The sequence below is a fragment of the Takifugu rubripes genome, chromosome 9, assembly GCF_901000725.2.
Source record: "Takifugu rubripes chromosome 9, fTakRub1.2, whole genome shotgun sequence".
In the NCBI taxonomy this organism is placed as follows: domain Eukaryota; kingdom Metazoa; phylum Chordata; class Actinopteri; order Tetraodontiformes; family Tetraodontidae; genus Takifugu; species Takifugu rubripes.
In genome coordinates this window covers 13,126,618-13,140,384 of record NC_042293.1, presented here as the reverse complement: position 1 = coordinate 13,140,384, position 13,767 = coordinate 13,126,618, and the positions used below count along the sequence as shown (strand labels likewise).

Below are 13,767 nucleotides of genomic sequence, written 5' to 3'. Positions count from 1 at the left end.
TAGTTTATTAGTGCCACACTTTCTTCCTTTGTGTTGAATGCAAGTCCATGGGTCCGTCTGACTAATGTCCTCCTCTCTCATGAGGTAGCAGAGGCGTAATGGGGAAGCTCTGTAATTACCTAGTAATGCTTTTAATGCAGCCACAGTGTAGGATCGCAGCACTGCACCTTCTATAAGCAAATACTGTTTTTTTTAACATTTCATGCTCAAGTCTGGGATATTGTTAAGAAAGAATCAATGTCAGAAAAATTCTGTGAGTGTGGAAGACTGGAGAAATCATTATGAGCCTAGAGCTGCTGTTTAAAAGGATAGAGGCGAAAATTGTGAAGGAATGCCTCTCCCACCGCCGTGGTTTTTCCTAAATCCCACGCGAGGGGTATTGGTGTTTATTTTCTCTGGAGAACTGCGTAAAGACCACAAAGCTGAAGATAGGTGTTCCAGGAATGTGCAAAAAGAGGGCTGGAAACTGGATTAGCAGAGTCGGAGCAGCACCTGTGTGACTGCCCCCACAGTGGCAGCGTTTCATTGGGGATATCAGATTTCCTTTTAAATGCCGTGACTTCCCCTTAGCTTGCACTGACACACAGGCTTTATACAGGCAGGTTTTACACTTCTAAGTGGATTTCAAACACACTTGATAGCAGCGTTTTCCCAAATCTTTCTCGTACCTTGTAAAGGTTTACCTGTTGCACTGTCTAAACTTGCAATTTGTGACAGGTGCCTTGACTGATTTCTGTTTTTAATTAGGTTAGACAAGCTAAAGGTGGAGGAATGCGGGCCGCAAGAGAGCAACCACGTGGAGAACCACAGGTCGCAACTCACCGAGCCCGAAATCCAAAAAAACGAACGCAACCGTGAGGTGGACCGTGATCACACTGCCGCTGTTGCCTCCACGACCACAGAAGAGGAAAGAAAGCAGCGAGATGCAGAGCGGTACGGCTTCCAGAAGGACGGGGGGGAGCGCGAGCGTCCCCTCACCAAGATCAACAGTGTTAAACTGCAGCCAGCACAGGCGGCAGCTGTAAAGAACAACATCACCTCGGCGCAGGTGTCCACAGAAACGGACGGGTCACGCCGCAGCCCGCAGGTCAACGGATCGGGCGAGCAGAGTCCGGCTAACGGCACAGGGGGGCCGCCACAGAGAACGCCTACGCATGAAGCGGACCGCAACCTGAGCAGGACCAGTTCTATGCATCAACTGGAGCAGTGGGTCCGCACTCAGCGAGGACGCGGCCAGGACGAGGACAACAGAAGGTCTGTTGGTTGGTGGTGATCCGGCGTTAAACCTTCGTTGATCCGGTTACAGGCCAGACGTGGTTGTCAGTGATGTGCTAAGTGGAAGCTGTGGAGCAGGATGATCTTAATGTCATTAGACGACTCTCACCGTTTCGGCCCTCGGTTGTAAACTTTGTGGGGAGCTTTTGGAAATGCAGCGCTGCCAGGTAATCCAGGGTAAAATGGCCGTTGCTGGATGGCGCTGTCATGTTTGCTCACGGCTTAGCTGATTATGTTTGTAACTGACAAACAGGGATGGCGACAGTGCTGGTGATCTGAGGAGAGCTAGATATTTACCAGCATTGTGCTTCGCCTCTCTATAAAGAAGGGGGGGGGGGGGGGGGGGTTCTTCCTGTCTGTTTGTCTTTAAAGCGTAGAAGGTTTGTTGTCAGTGAACTTTTGCCGCTTCTGACACAGACTTCAAACTTAACTCCCTTCTGCCTTTGGATGCTGTCACCTGTTGATTTTGGCAGGTCTTTCATCGTCACTGTCCCATTAATGTTAAAATGAAGTCACATTAAGATAATGTCCTTTTTTTAGTTATTGTCAGCATCAAGTTAAGATATTTCCATCCATCCTCTTTTCAAATAAAGTCAAATCTTTCTGTTGTGGTCATATCTGCCATGCACATCCTCCTTGCTCTCCACAAATCTTCAAATCTCTGTTTTTCATTACTAGTGTGCCCTGGAGGATGTGAAGTTTCCATGCAGTCACAACTCACAAGCATATTTTTGTGCTACTGGGTTTTACACGCCGATGAGTGTTTCAGCCGCAGTCAGGGAGTGTCAGTAAGAAGGCTTTCCCAGCGCCAGCTGCACTGGCTTTGAACCCACTGTGGGAGTTGAGCCTCTCAAAGCTTTGTTGTCCCTGGAATGGTTTAATGCGTCCTGTCCAATTTGTTAGAATCAAAATTGAAAGGTTTGAAATCCATCTGGGGAAACATGAAAAAATAATGGAAGATCAATGGGGGCTTATTTGCCTGTACTTTTGGTGGAATTCTGGGGATTATTGTTGATTTCATATGGTCATTTGTCTCTTTCTTCTCAGCATCGCGTCATACCAGACGCTGCCTCGTAACATGCCAAGCCATCGGGTACAATACATGCCTCAGTATGGAGAAACCTACTGCAGCATTCCCAGGAACAGCATTGCACAGCGGGACAGCATCTGCAGTATCTCGCCGTCGCTGTACGAGGCCCTGGGTCCCTCGCCAGTGGATAAGCGCCGGTCCATGCGTGACGACACCATGTGGCATTTATTCGAGTGGCAGCAGAGACAGGCCTACGCCCGGCAGCCAGGACTTTACAACAACATGTCCAGCCCCAAAACCATGATGAACCTGTCGGAACACGCAGTCCCGATGCATTCGATCCCACCCTCCCCCTCCCATGGGTCGCTCTCCATGTACGGGGGCTACTCCCCGATGCGATCCTACAGCATGCTCGGTGCTCGTTCGGAGGTGTCTTCTCCCATCTACAGAAGAGATCAGAGTTTTGAGAGACGGCAGAGGCCACAGTACAGCAAGGTCAGTTAAATGTTAGCTTTGAGTGCCGTAAGGTTTGATAAAACAGTCTGGATTTATGGCTTCTGGGCAGAATGACCAATTTCCTTTTTAGCTTTTCAGGCTATTCATCATTGCTTCTCCTTAAAGAGCTTCTAACTGGGCCATTTCTCACTGTGTCCTGCAGTACGTCTACCCACCTGACCGCAGGTCCATGCCTGTGGGGATCCCAGTTCAGACCATCACATCCCAGTCCCTCCAAAGCAAAACAGTGAGTCATAATCCTGGTTGTCTCAGCTTGTGCCCGTCATCTCTGTCTTCAGGTCGAAATTCTACCTGACAGCGATTTCACATACAGTGTGTGACGTTTGACTTCTTTGAGATGCACCTCTGCAACCGACCCGAGCGTCTCGCTTCCATCAGCCGAGGCCTAAAAGCCCGTCACTCACAGCTCCCTCAGCAGGATCGGGATTTTATGTCAGATCCACACATGCGTTGCTGCTGAAGTGTGAACCGGAATCTGTTATGAATACCTTTTTTTGCCTTGAGTGTGTGTATAGACGGCATGCTGGCGACAGTGATAGCACTAACAGCAACTGTTCACCTTCTGAGAGCGTGTTCCTGCTAAACCTCCTGTCCTGGTGTGTTCTCTCCTCTCCTCTCCTCTCCTCTCCTCTCCTCTCCTCTCCTCTCCTCTCCTCTCCTCTCCTCTCCTCTGTGCTGTGTCGCTCTCTCGTTTGTGGCTGTATGTCCGTCCCTCCCCTGCAGCCGGAGGAACTGACTCTGCTGCTGATAAAGCTGCGGCGGCAGCAGGCAGAGCTAAACAGTATCCGGGAGCACACAGTAGCACAGCTTATGCAACTTAACATGGACGGTGACCACCCAAAGGTCAGGCCCCCCCAAGACTCCTCTGCAGGCGTGTGTGTTAGAATGTGCAGTGTGTTCCATCTTTAATCATTTCTAATTACTGTCATTTGTCGTCATTTCTTTTTAGTTTTCTATTTTTGTTTCAAAGTAGAAATGTAGAAAAGGCTCTGCGTTAGCTAGTGGACTACTTTGAGGTCTATTTCTAAAATCAAATTTAAGGTTTATTTAGCTACTTTGGAGTCAATTCATGCAAACATCGGGAAACAAAATATCTATCATACAACAGCTTTGGATTATCATATAACAGACAAATGAGTCATTTTGATCTAATGTCTGACAAATCATCTCAGATATTGGCTCAGACTGAAGGTTAATCTCAAAATTATTTATGAAATTTATAAGGACGTTCGAGTCTTGGTCTCAGTTTCCTGCTTTTTTCCTATTTTCCTGAAGGCTTTGCTTTATTCACATCTTCTACTCATCGAATATTTATGTAGTGTCTTTGTTTCCTGACCTTGACCAGTCCTCATGTCTGTTTCTCTGTACGTGTGTAGGAAGGTGTCTTTGTGTTACTGTGAATGTGTATGTGTTTATGTGATTAAGAGGCAGCCCTGAAGAGAAAGAACTGGTCCTTTTCTGCTGTCTCATGCTCGTGTTGCCTTTTCTATCCTCTTCTTTTTGCCGCTGATGTTAGAACGACATTCTTTCTCATCACCTCCAAAGGAATCTCATGTATTTGGACAATCAGGTGGGGTAATGCATGGATGGCCGGCCCTCGCGCCTCTCTTAAAATCCCATTAATGTGCTTATTTTTGCGTCTATTAGCACTTTCATTTTATGATTTTTTTCCTCCCAACTTGCCATTGATTCATTTCATGTGAAAACCTACTGCATAAGCACATCATATGAAGCATGCCTGCATCCCATAGCTAAGCATTTTAATCCCAAGATAGCTCAAACCAAGATGGACCTCTTCATTTATTTATTCATTCTGTTATTTATTCATGTGTGAATACATCAACTCACCGTACCAGCTGGACATCATCTTACTCATTCTATTTTGCTTCAAAAACATCTATTGCTTTTTATCACATTAAAGTAATATTTCTCCAGTCGTACATATTCATAATAATAGACATTCCGGGGATGTGAAGTGTACATGGATAACATTGTGCTTGCTGTAACTGCATCATTGGAACCTAGCAGGCACGTTAGACTTGCCTTCCAGGGTCCTCCTGATCCTTTCTGTTGACATCACCTGTCGTCACACATCGCCGTGTCCAACTGTGCACACTCCGGATGTTTGTGTTGCAGTCCCGTGTCATGCAAGAGAGTGAGCGAGGTGTTGTCTCTAAAGTGAACAAATACTGTAAACTGATGCTATATCACTCCTTTCCTCACTGGACAAGATGAAGGAAAATGACCCCTTAATCGTCATGACTCACGCTATGATTGAGAACTCTGCCCCGAGGCCTCAACTTTACCAGCAAGTAAGGCCAGTAAGGCTTTGTTCCACCTCATCCCTACTAGCCGTCTGTTGTGCAATGCTCCTCCTCCGACGTCTCCGTCCTCATAGCACCTTTAGCCTGGTCTGTGTACAGCAAGCAGCTCCTCATCCATTGCTTTTGACTGTTATTGTGCAAAATCATGCAGATACGGGAACCACTTGCCAAACAAAAGGTAGCATGAATGTACTTTGTTTGGTTTATGTAAATGGAAGAACAGTTGTATGTTTAGAGAACTGTGTAGGACGCTGTGGGTCTGTCTTTAATCTGAAACTGCATCAGCTTTAACATGTACGGTTTATGCTCGCAGCCTTTCATACCGACTCCACTTGTTTTGTCTAGCTAGCTAATGGACCCGTGTGTGATTTTTCATAACCTTTCCCCCTCATTATCTGAGCAGCCTGGGCTGTAATTAGGGACTGTAATTAGTTGAAATTAAAGAAATCACTTTTCACTGTTCAAGCTTGTGTATCGACAAGTGGATTCAAGTGATTTCTTTGTTAGCAAGAGTACTGTTATAATGATTAACTCTGTTCTGGATGCTCACGCATGAACCCACCAGCACAGGTGATCCAACAGGCATATGAGGCGGTGGCCTCATCTTTTCATTTCGCTGGTGAAAAGGTTAAATGCCTGCGTGTGATTATGGCCGTGGTGTCGCTTTGCCACTTTTGTGACCACTTCTCAAGGTGTAAAAGTGCCGCAGACCACATGCACCATGTCAAGCCGGCAACGGCTGCGTTCCCATCTCCTCTGCTGCCAGCTGCCTGCTCCTGTTTGCCACGCCACACTACACAGTTGTGACCTGCGGGAAAATCTGCATGTTCGGTGTGGAATGATATGTATTTTTCCGGTTCCACCTGCTTTGATTGCTCGTTTCTTGCCCGGTTCAGTTGAGAAGAAACGGAGCTGTTTAAAAAGGTGTGTTTGTGGTCTTAAAATATTTGGACAGTGAGTGTTGATTTTAAGCTAGAACACCAAGTTTCAGTGTAATTAATGTCAGTTTAAGTCAATATATTTATCTTTCTGCACACACAAGACAAATATTACATCAAAGCAGAATGTAAGTCCACTAAATAACAGAAAGTAACAGGTTCAAGGCTGAATGTTGTCACAGGACTGGAGAGACCAGCAAGTCACTGGCTGGATCAGGATCAACAGGAAAGGTTTCAAAATGTCACTGTCCTTAGATTGTTTTTAGACTTCACTTTGTCTCTGGTGAAAGTGAATTTTTTCTGAAGCGCGGGATCCAATGCAGTTAAAATCCAGTAGCACAAACGCACAATTGCGTCCAAGATCAGGCCTCAAAAGTCTAAAAAGGCACCGCTGTGACGCAGTTTTGCGTTGAGCTGCCGGCGTGTAGTTTAGCCTTTGATGATTGTAATCTGATGGTATGTAAATCCTGAAGAGGCTGAGCCGTGCTGCTTCACCTTAACGGTGAAGGCAGTACACATTCAGCTGACCACAGCTCACCGTGGATCAATAGGTTCAAGGCAAAACCGCTGCTGGGCGCAGAGTTTGTGCTGACTCTGCACTTTACTCGGCATGATTGATTTACATTCCTTCACTTGTTTTTCTAAATCAAACCAAAAAAGAAAAAAAAAAATCAGAAAAGCATTTTGTGATAAAAGACCAGGCTGTGTGTTTGGACAGGCTGCTCTTCCGCTGTTGTCAGATTCCCTGAAATACGAACGTCCACGAAAGGACAAATCCCCTTTCATGACACTGCATTAGATCTCCAGATTCTAATGTGGACGCGTTTCTGGGGAACGTCTCTTTTAATTTCCTTTTCTCCCCCTCGCAGTTGGGTCCGGATGATTACAGAGACTATGCCTACACGTGTCTGCCAGAAGAAATGGACGTCGATGTAAGTCAGGTGTTGTCTGTCTTTGACACCACGATCAGTTTGATGTGAAAGGAAGGGTCACGCCTCTTTGTTCCCCCCCTCATCAGAGTAAACTCAGCAGGATGTGTGAGCTGGATAAAATCCTGAGGACACAGGAGGAGAAGCTTCAACAGTTGTACAGAGAGAAGGTAACATAAATGCGACTGGTGGAAAAAGTCCAGCGTGGCTCGATAATCCTTCCAACCCTGCGAGTGTTTGCTGTTCCGAAAGGTTGCGGTGACAGACACGGTCACGTTGTAATGATGTCGATGTCCTGTGTGTTTAATCAGCACACCCTGGAGACGGCCCTCTTGTCAGCCAGCCAGGAGATCGAGATGGGCTCTGATAACCCTGCCGCCATGCAGAGCGTCATTCAGCAGAGAGACCTGCTGGAGAGTGGCCTCCTCAGTACCTGCAGAGAGATATCTAGAGTCACAGCCGTGAGTCCAGACACACCACACACACACACACACACAGGCGCTTGACTCCAGTGGTCTCTATCCGGCACTGACAGAAACCTCATCTTCTCCAAACCAGGAATTGGAGCGGTTATGGAGGGAGTATGACAAGATAGAAGGTGAAGTGACTGTAACTAAGAACATTCTGCTGGAGCAGCTTGAAGCACTCGGAAGCCCTCAGGTACTGTGGAGGAAAGGCCTGGCTGTAGTCATGGTGGCGTAGGTCATTTAGTCTCATCCTTCCCAGTTATTGAGACAGTTAAGCCAGTCAAGGCTGCAGAGAAGGCTGCAGGCTACTGGGAAACCCTTTTCTCTCCCAGTCCAATCTGTCGTGACTCATGTAGACTCATGCTCGGTTACTGAATCACAAAGTGTTTAAATGCAGGAAAAGGTTCCAGATTCCTGAGCAGGTGTCTTTTCTCTTCACAACCAGATGGAGCCTCCCAGCCAGCAGCACGTTTTCTTTCAGAAAGAACTTTGGAAAATCCAGGATGTTTTGGAGGCCCTCAGTCAACACAAAGCCCAGAGACACGCTGTTGATGGGATGAACCCCTACAAGCACAGAGCGGAGGTGAAGCGCCGACCTGCCCCATAATAGTCAATCACTGGAGAAAATGAATCACTTCTGAAGAATAAATGAGCACTAATATTGGTTGATTGCAGGATTTTATCAGCACGTGTATTCCTTCAGTTCTTTGTGTCCACAGTAGATACAGGGTGGTTGATAACCACATGATCACCACTGCAGCTCTGCCCCTGGTGGTGGGTTGCAGTAAATAAATGGATCAGGCGTTTTGTTTTTTCCCCCCCCCCTTGGATGGAGATGTTTGAGCCTTCTGCTGTAGTCTTGCTTTTTGGCCAACCCTAAGCTGACTGCTCACTTGTGATGTCACCAGTGGCTTTACATCTGTCCGCCAAGACGGCCCCATGTTGAAAGTGGGCGCCCTACCCAGATATGAGCGGCGGTGGCGTCAGTCACCCTTCGACAGCATGGGGACGTTTCTCTCTCTCTCACGGTCTCGTGGGCCAGAACTCTTAACCAGATGCTGACCGCCCCGAGCGTGCGTGGTGGCGCCATGTGTCACGCTGTCCTGTCATGCCCTGTGTGATCCGCAGGAGGAAGACTCGGCACCCCCGCGGCCTCCCCTTCCCCAGTCATATGAGCCCATCCCTCCCACCGTGCCCCCCCTGCCCTCTCGTGCCAGCATACGGCCTTCGTCTCTCTACAGGCCGGAGGACAGGAAAGCCAGTCCCAGGAATGGCACCCAAAGCGTAAGCTCGCTGACCTGCTGACCTCTCGGCCGACCCACCCACAGTCGTGTCATCATGCCATTGCTTGCTGTGGTGCTTTTTGCTTTCATTTCGGTGGACGTCTCATGTCTTTTGGATTATTTGTTTCACATCCCTTTGTTCACTTGAAGCCATTCTTCTTCAGTTTTCTGAAGTTTTACTTCCTTTTAGCCGCCCAGTCACCTTTTGAATACTGTTCTTTTTTGTTATGTTATTTCCTTGGTTGCAAACTAAATTCTGCTTGAATTTAAGTTGAACACAGTTTCACACCCTTTTTAAGACCGCGTGGTATTTTGAATGTCGGGGAATTTCCTCCCAGTTCCTCCCAGGCTGAACTTTTCACTATGATTCCCTTCAGCAGGGCCCAGACTACCGGCTGTATAAGAGTGAACCAGAGCTCACCACAGTGACTGAAGTGGATGAAAACAACGGAGAAGACAGATCTGAGCATCCGCCTGAAACTCCTGGAAACAAAGGTGCTTTCAAGAAGAACATAAAGGCACTTCAACACTGACGTCTGTTAGCTGTTTTTGCTTATATCTCCCGATTGAGCTGCATGCTGACTATGTTTGCTTGATAAATTAAACTCTTGTAATTGTTTTGAACCGGCGCTTTTTTTATTCTTACCTGTCAGGGACGTCCTACCCAGTTGGCATTGTCCCACCCAGAACCAAATCTCCGGTGCCTGAATCTTCTTCTATAGCTTCGTATGTTACCCTGAGGAAGAACAAAAAGTCTGATTCCAGGATGGTGAGTCTGAAGAGTCTAAACGTTAAAAACAACAGTAATAATGATCATTTTCAAGATTTTTCTCTCTTTTTTTTTTGCATCCTGTTGTGTTGCAGCAAACTCGACACAGCTTTGATTTGAATGCTTTGTTTTGGTTATTAAACGGCTGTTTGCGATCAACCACGTGCCAGAAGTGGACGCTCTCCTCCTCTGGCCTGGGAGTGACTCATACTTTCAAAACCAGGCGGTCATAAAACACATGCTAAATCTGGTTTATACAATTTCCAGTCTCAAGCACTATCAACTTGGTTATTGTAACCACGTAGTTTGAGTGCCACGCTGTAGGGCGTGTCCACTCTTCAACCCGACATGTTTAAAATAGAATAATCTGTCTGCGTAACTATGTTGATTCCCATTTAGACAGTATTTGTCCCATTTATTTCCACATTTTACTCATCGCCTGCCTGAAGTCTGAGCTCCTGAGACTGTCACAGGCCTTTAGATCTGAGCATTAAACACCAGCCTGAACAATCTGGACAGCTGAGGCTCTCGGAATCTAGATCTGCCAAGCCCTTCAGCATGAGGAGCGCGGCTCAAACCTCTCCTCAGTTCACTTCACATCATCAGCTGCATTACACAGCCCCCGGCCTCTGAGTGCACCCGTGTGTACCAGCAGGAGCGCAAGCGCACGTGTGTGTGTGTCAGCACGCAGTCATTTTTAGCCTCATTTTCACAAGTGATCATTACGAAGCTGTTTCACCACCATGATTTTAGTCATTACGATGATCTCGACTGTTTCAAGAGGCTAAAACATTAAAAAAAGAGGCACGAGTACGTTGAGCGAGACCGCACAAAACCGGGTGTTCCGTTGCTCCAGCTGTAACGTTGACTTCAGTCCTGTAGGTAGTCGGTGTTGTGGTTGTTATTCCGTGGGGTTTAAACATGTCTGTGGCCGTGGTCTCCAGCAGGAGCGTCCACGCAGCGCCGTGGAGCAGCAGCTGTGTCCTGGTGAGAGCGGGCGGCCCAGAATGAGCGTGGAGGAGCAGCTGGAAAGGATCCGCCGCCATCAGCAGGGTGCCCTCAGGGAGAAAAAGAAAGGCCTGGGAATCCGGGCGAGCAGCCAGGACAGCACGCCGTCTCGCAGTCAATCCTTTACTAAAGAGAACCATTTCCGCAGCGTCCAGGTATCCAGTTGCTCATAATCAGGAACTATTTAATCACGTGAGCAAATTCAGTGTAAATGAATGCTGCGTTTTTATTTATTTAGTCACAAATGAGACGCAGAGACGAGGTGATCAGCTGCGACATTCAGGAGCTGGAGGCCTCGCTGAGGCAGCAGGAGGTGGTGAGGGAGCAGGAGACGCCTGCAGAGGAAATCGCCCGTCTCAAAGAGGCCTCCGCGGATGACCACATAAATATGGACCGAGAGGTAGGATGACATTTTCAGAGTCCCTCTTGTACGTCCGCTGTCATTTACCCACAGGAGCTGTGAACACAGACGTTTGCTACTTCTGCTGGTGTTTAACGAGCCTGATGGGACGGGGGGGGGTGTTCGGAGAGATCTGCTGCCTGCCTCCCTGTCTGAGCACGCAGATTTACATAAACTCATTGCATCCGCATTTGGAAAAAGGCCCAAGTCATCAAAATGTGAATGCTGATGTTCATTTAGCATTTATAAAGAGGATAATTTACTCCTTAAGTAGTTATACTTGCATTATGGGTTCATTTCTACACCAACCACGAAATAACAAGTGCATTTGCTGTTTGTTTTTGCAGCTTTCTGTACCCGACAAAGTGCTGATCCCTGAACGTTATGTGGAGTCGGACCCCGAGGAGGTGCTGAGCCCTGAGCAGGAGGCTGATAAGCAGAGAAAAGTTGATCGCATCAAAGCTCTCATAGTCAAAAACAGGTAAACACCCCATCATGACTAGACTGGAAACCAGGGCGGAGCCTCACTCAATGCATTCACTTAACTGTGTTTAGGTTTAAGTATTTGAACTTTACCTCCCCCATTTCTATATAAACTGGTATCTCTGTGTCTTTCATCCCTCCTCCCAGCATGCAGAATGTGTTACCCAGTTTGGCTCTGAGCCCTGAAGACGACACAGTAGAGGAGGTGACATTACAGGAGAAGGAGAAGTTGATCAACATCTCCTACGAGCTGGCAGCCGAGGCCTCCAAACGCAGCAAGCTGGTAGCAGGTAGACGACCACACAGAGGAGCGAGGCCGTGCTGTGCATGTTGCACTGATGCCGCTCATTACGTCACTGATTGGGTTGACTCTGGTTGTGCTCTTGTGTTTGACCACTTATGAACTGTTGATTTTTAGTTTTTACTATTCTGTGCCTGTCTTGTTCGTGATTGAACATGTTGCTCTGTTTCATTGCAGTGAAAAGCCTGTCGCAATCTCCCCCTCCCCTTCCACAGTCTCCTAACACACCACAACTCACTGACGGGTCTCACTTCATGTGTGTGTAGTAGCACCAGTAAGGGCATTCATCAACGTGTTTTGTCCATGCTCATGATGCTTTAGTGTTCACGTTGCGTTAGAAGCTGCCTGAAGTGTGTCCTGTGCCCTCTTTTATGCTGCCTGGTACCTACTCGACCCTTCTCGGCTGTATTGACACGGTTTTCACTGCGGGCTGCGTTCTTCACAGCACCAAAATTCCAAACAGCGTCTCTTTATTTTAACAGCCAGTTGTGCCGATTTGACAACAGTAGATTTTGGTCGAGTTGACTTGAGTGGGTGCCATGCAGTCGAATTGCAGTCAGTGATAATTTTTCTGAATATAATTTGACATCTCTGAAACCCCCAACTGCTCTCTCTCTCTCTCTCTCTCCCCCCCCCCTCCCCCTCTCTGTAGCACAAGCCCTGGCGTCAATTAAATCCTACACATGAAGGAAAGATCCAGAATGCATCGCGAGACGTTCTCCTGGGCCTCAGCACACGACCACAGCTCTCCACATACTCTCTACTCTATGCTCACTGTGACTCCCAAACTCCTCTTTTTTCTGTTATTCCTCCTCTTTCTTCTGCTTTCTTCAGTTATTTTATTTCAGTTTTTATGATTATCGAGTTTCCCGTGTTTAACTTCTCATACTCGTTATCGATTTATGGTGATGACCATGTGAAAAAGCTCTTATATAGGATATGCAGTCCTCTACATTATAAAGGAGTGGCCATTTAACGGTACAGATTATGATTTGTATTTTCTGCTCTTGAGCTGTAATTATTTAAAAACGGGGTCTATAATCCGTTACCGACACATATGTGAATGTTCTGCCTTTGGTCACTGTCTCTTTTTATTGTTGAGAGAAATATATTTAATCTGCGAGAAGGAGAAGACTTTGATTCTATTTTATGACGTTGTTTGACATCTCGGAGAAAAGAAAAAGATTAGCACATGTACAAAGCAATAAAAACAAAATGTGTATCCAGAAATATTTTTGTGTATAAAGTGTAATTAGAAGAGGTTTACTGTGTATATAATGTACATGGTACAGCAGGATGGGATGACGTGCCCTTTATATGTATGGGTGCATAATAGATTTGATTTGGAAATCTTAATATTCCATCTGTTTTGTAACATGTTAAATAAATGTTGCCGTTCTTAAATTGTCACATTGTCTTTCTGAACTTTTATCCAGAATAAAAACATTAGTATAGGATTACTGGACCTAGCATTTTAATAATAATTTAAATCAGAAACAATAATGTGTTTTATTGAACATAATAAAGGTTCACGCCAAATTTTGGACATTTGTGGAGTCTTATTAAGACGCGTACGGTTTAAACGTAGAGTTATGGCTCCCTCTTGCGGCCATTAGTGGCTTTGATATTAATTTACAGGTGTGTCTCTTGCGTTTTGTCCAGCGAACTCATTTTGAAACGCCCTTTTCACTTTCCAACATTCTAGTTGGTATAATGCTTGTCTTGAAGATATGATAAAAGCAACGTTTAGTAACTAAGACAACTTTGAGGCATTTGCACTAAGAATACTAATTGCACTTGTCCATAAACGTTTGTACTATTTCCATTTTCCACTATTTTGTACTTTCTATTCCCTAAAATAATGGGAAGCAGCACTATTTCTATGGCTACATATTGCATAACTCTAGTTAGGTTTTAGTAATAGTGAGTATTTAACAGATGGTATGCAAGGAAGTGCCGTACTATAGGAAATTGGGGACACATGGAAAGTTTAAATGTCAACGTCAGAGTTTCTCCTCCTCGTGTCGCCGCTGGCCAATCAGGG

General features: G+C 46.2%; 1 protein-coding gene across 15 annotated transcripts in view; it reads left to right on the top strand.

Moving 5' to 3' along the window:
• Positions 1–13,133, top strand: part of LOC101074348 (pleckstrin homology domain-containing family A member 5) — a 46,602-nt gene extending 33,469 nt beyond the window's left edge. For 3 of the 15 annotated variants that reach the window (XR_003889528.1, XR_003889538.1, XR_003889537.1), the window contains 19 exons: positions 748–1,254; positions 2,323–2,800; positions 2,964–3,047; positions 3,545–3,664; positions 4,338–4,391; positions 5,053–5,133; positions 6,953–7,015; positions 7,102–7,182; positions 7,324–7,473; positions 7,571–7,672; positions 7,925–8,062; positions 8,608–8,763; positions 9,140–9,257; positions 9,416–9,531; positions 10,476–10,694; positions 10,778–10,939; positions 11,287–11,420; positions 11,570–11,997; positions 12,376–13,133. Coding sequence is in view for 2 of the 15 variants with exons in the window: in XM_029841543.1 (XP_029697403.1) it covers positions 748–1,254; positions 2,323–2,800; positions 2,964–3,047; positions 3,545–3,664; positions 4,338–4,391; positions 5,053–5,133; positions 6,953–7,015; positions 7,102–7,182; positions 7,324–7,473; positions 7,571–7,672; positions 7,925–8,062; positions 8,608–8,763; positions 9,140–9,257; positions 9,416–9,531; positions 10,476–10,694; positions 10,778–10,939; positions 11,287–11,420; positions 11,570–11,712; positions 11,901–11,989 (2,995 nt within the window). In the remaining 13 variants the exon portion in view is untranslated. The remainder of the gene's footprint in view (positions 1–747; positions 1,255–2,322; positions 2,801–2,963; positions 3,048–3,544; positions 3,665–4,337; positions 4,392–5,052; positions 5,134–6,952; positions 7,016–7,101; positions 7,183–7,323; positions 7,474–7,570; positions 7,673–7,924; positions 8,063–8,607; positions 8,764–9,139; positions 9,258–9,415; positions 9,532–10,475; positions 10,695–10,777; positions 10,940–11,286; positions 11,421–11,569; positions 11,998–12,375) is intronic. The other 12 variants (XM_029841543.1, XR_003889530.1, XR_003889529.1 and 9 more) reach the window with 12 other exon arrangements.
• Positions 13,134–13,767: the final 634 nt, after the last annotated feature.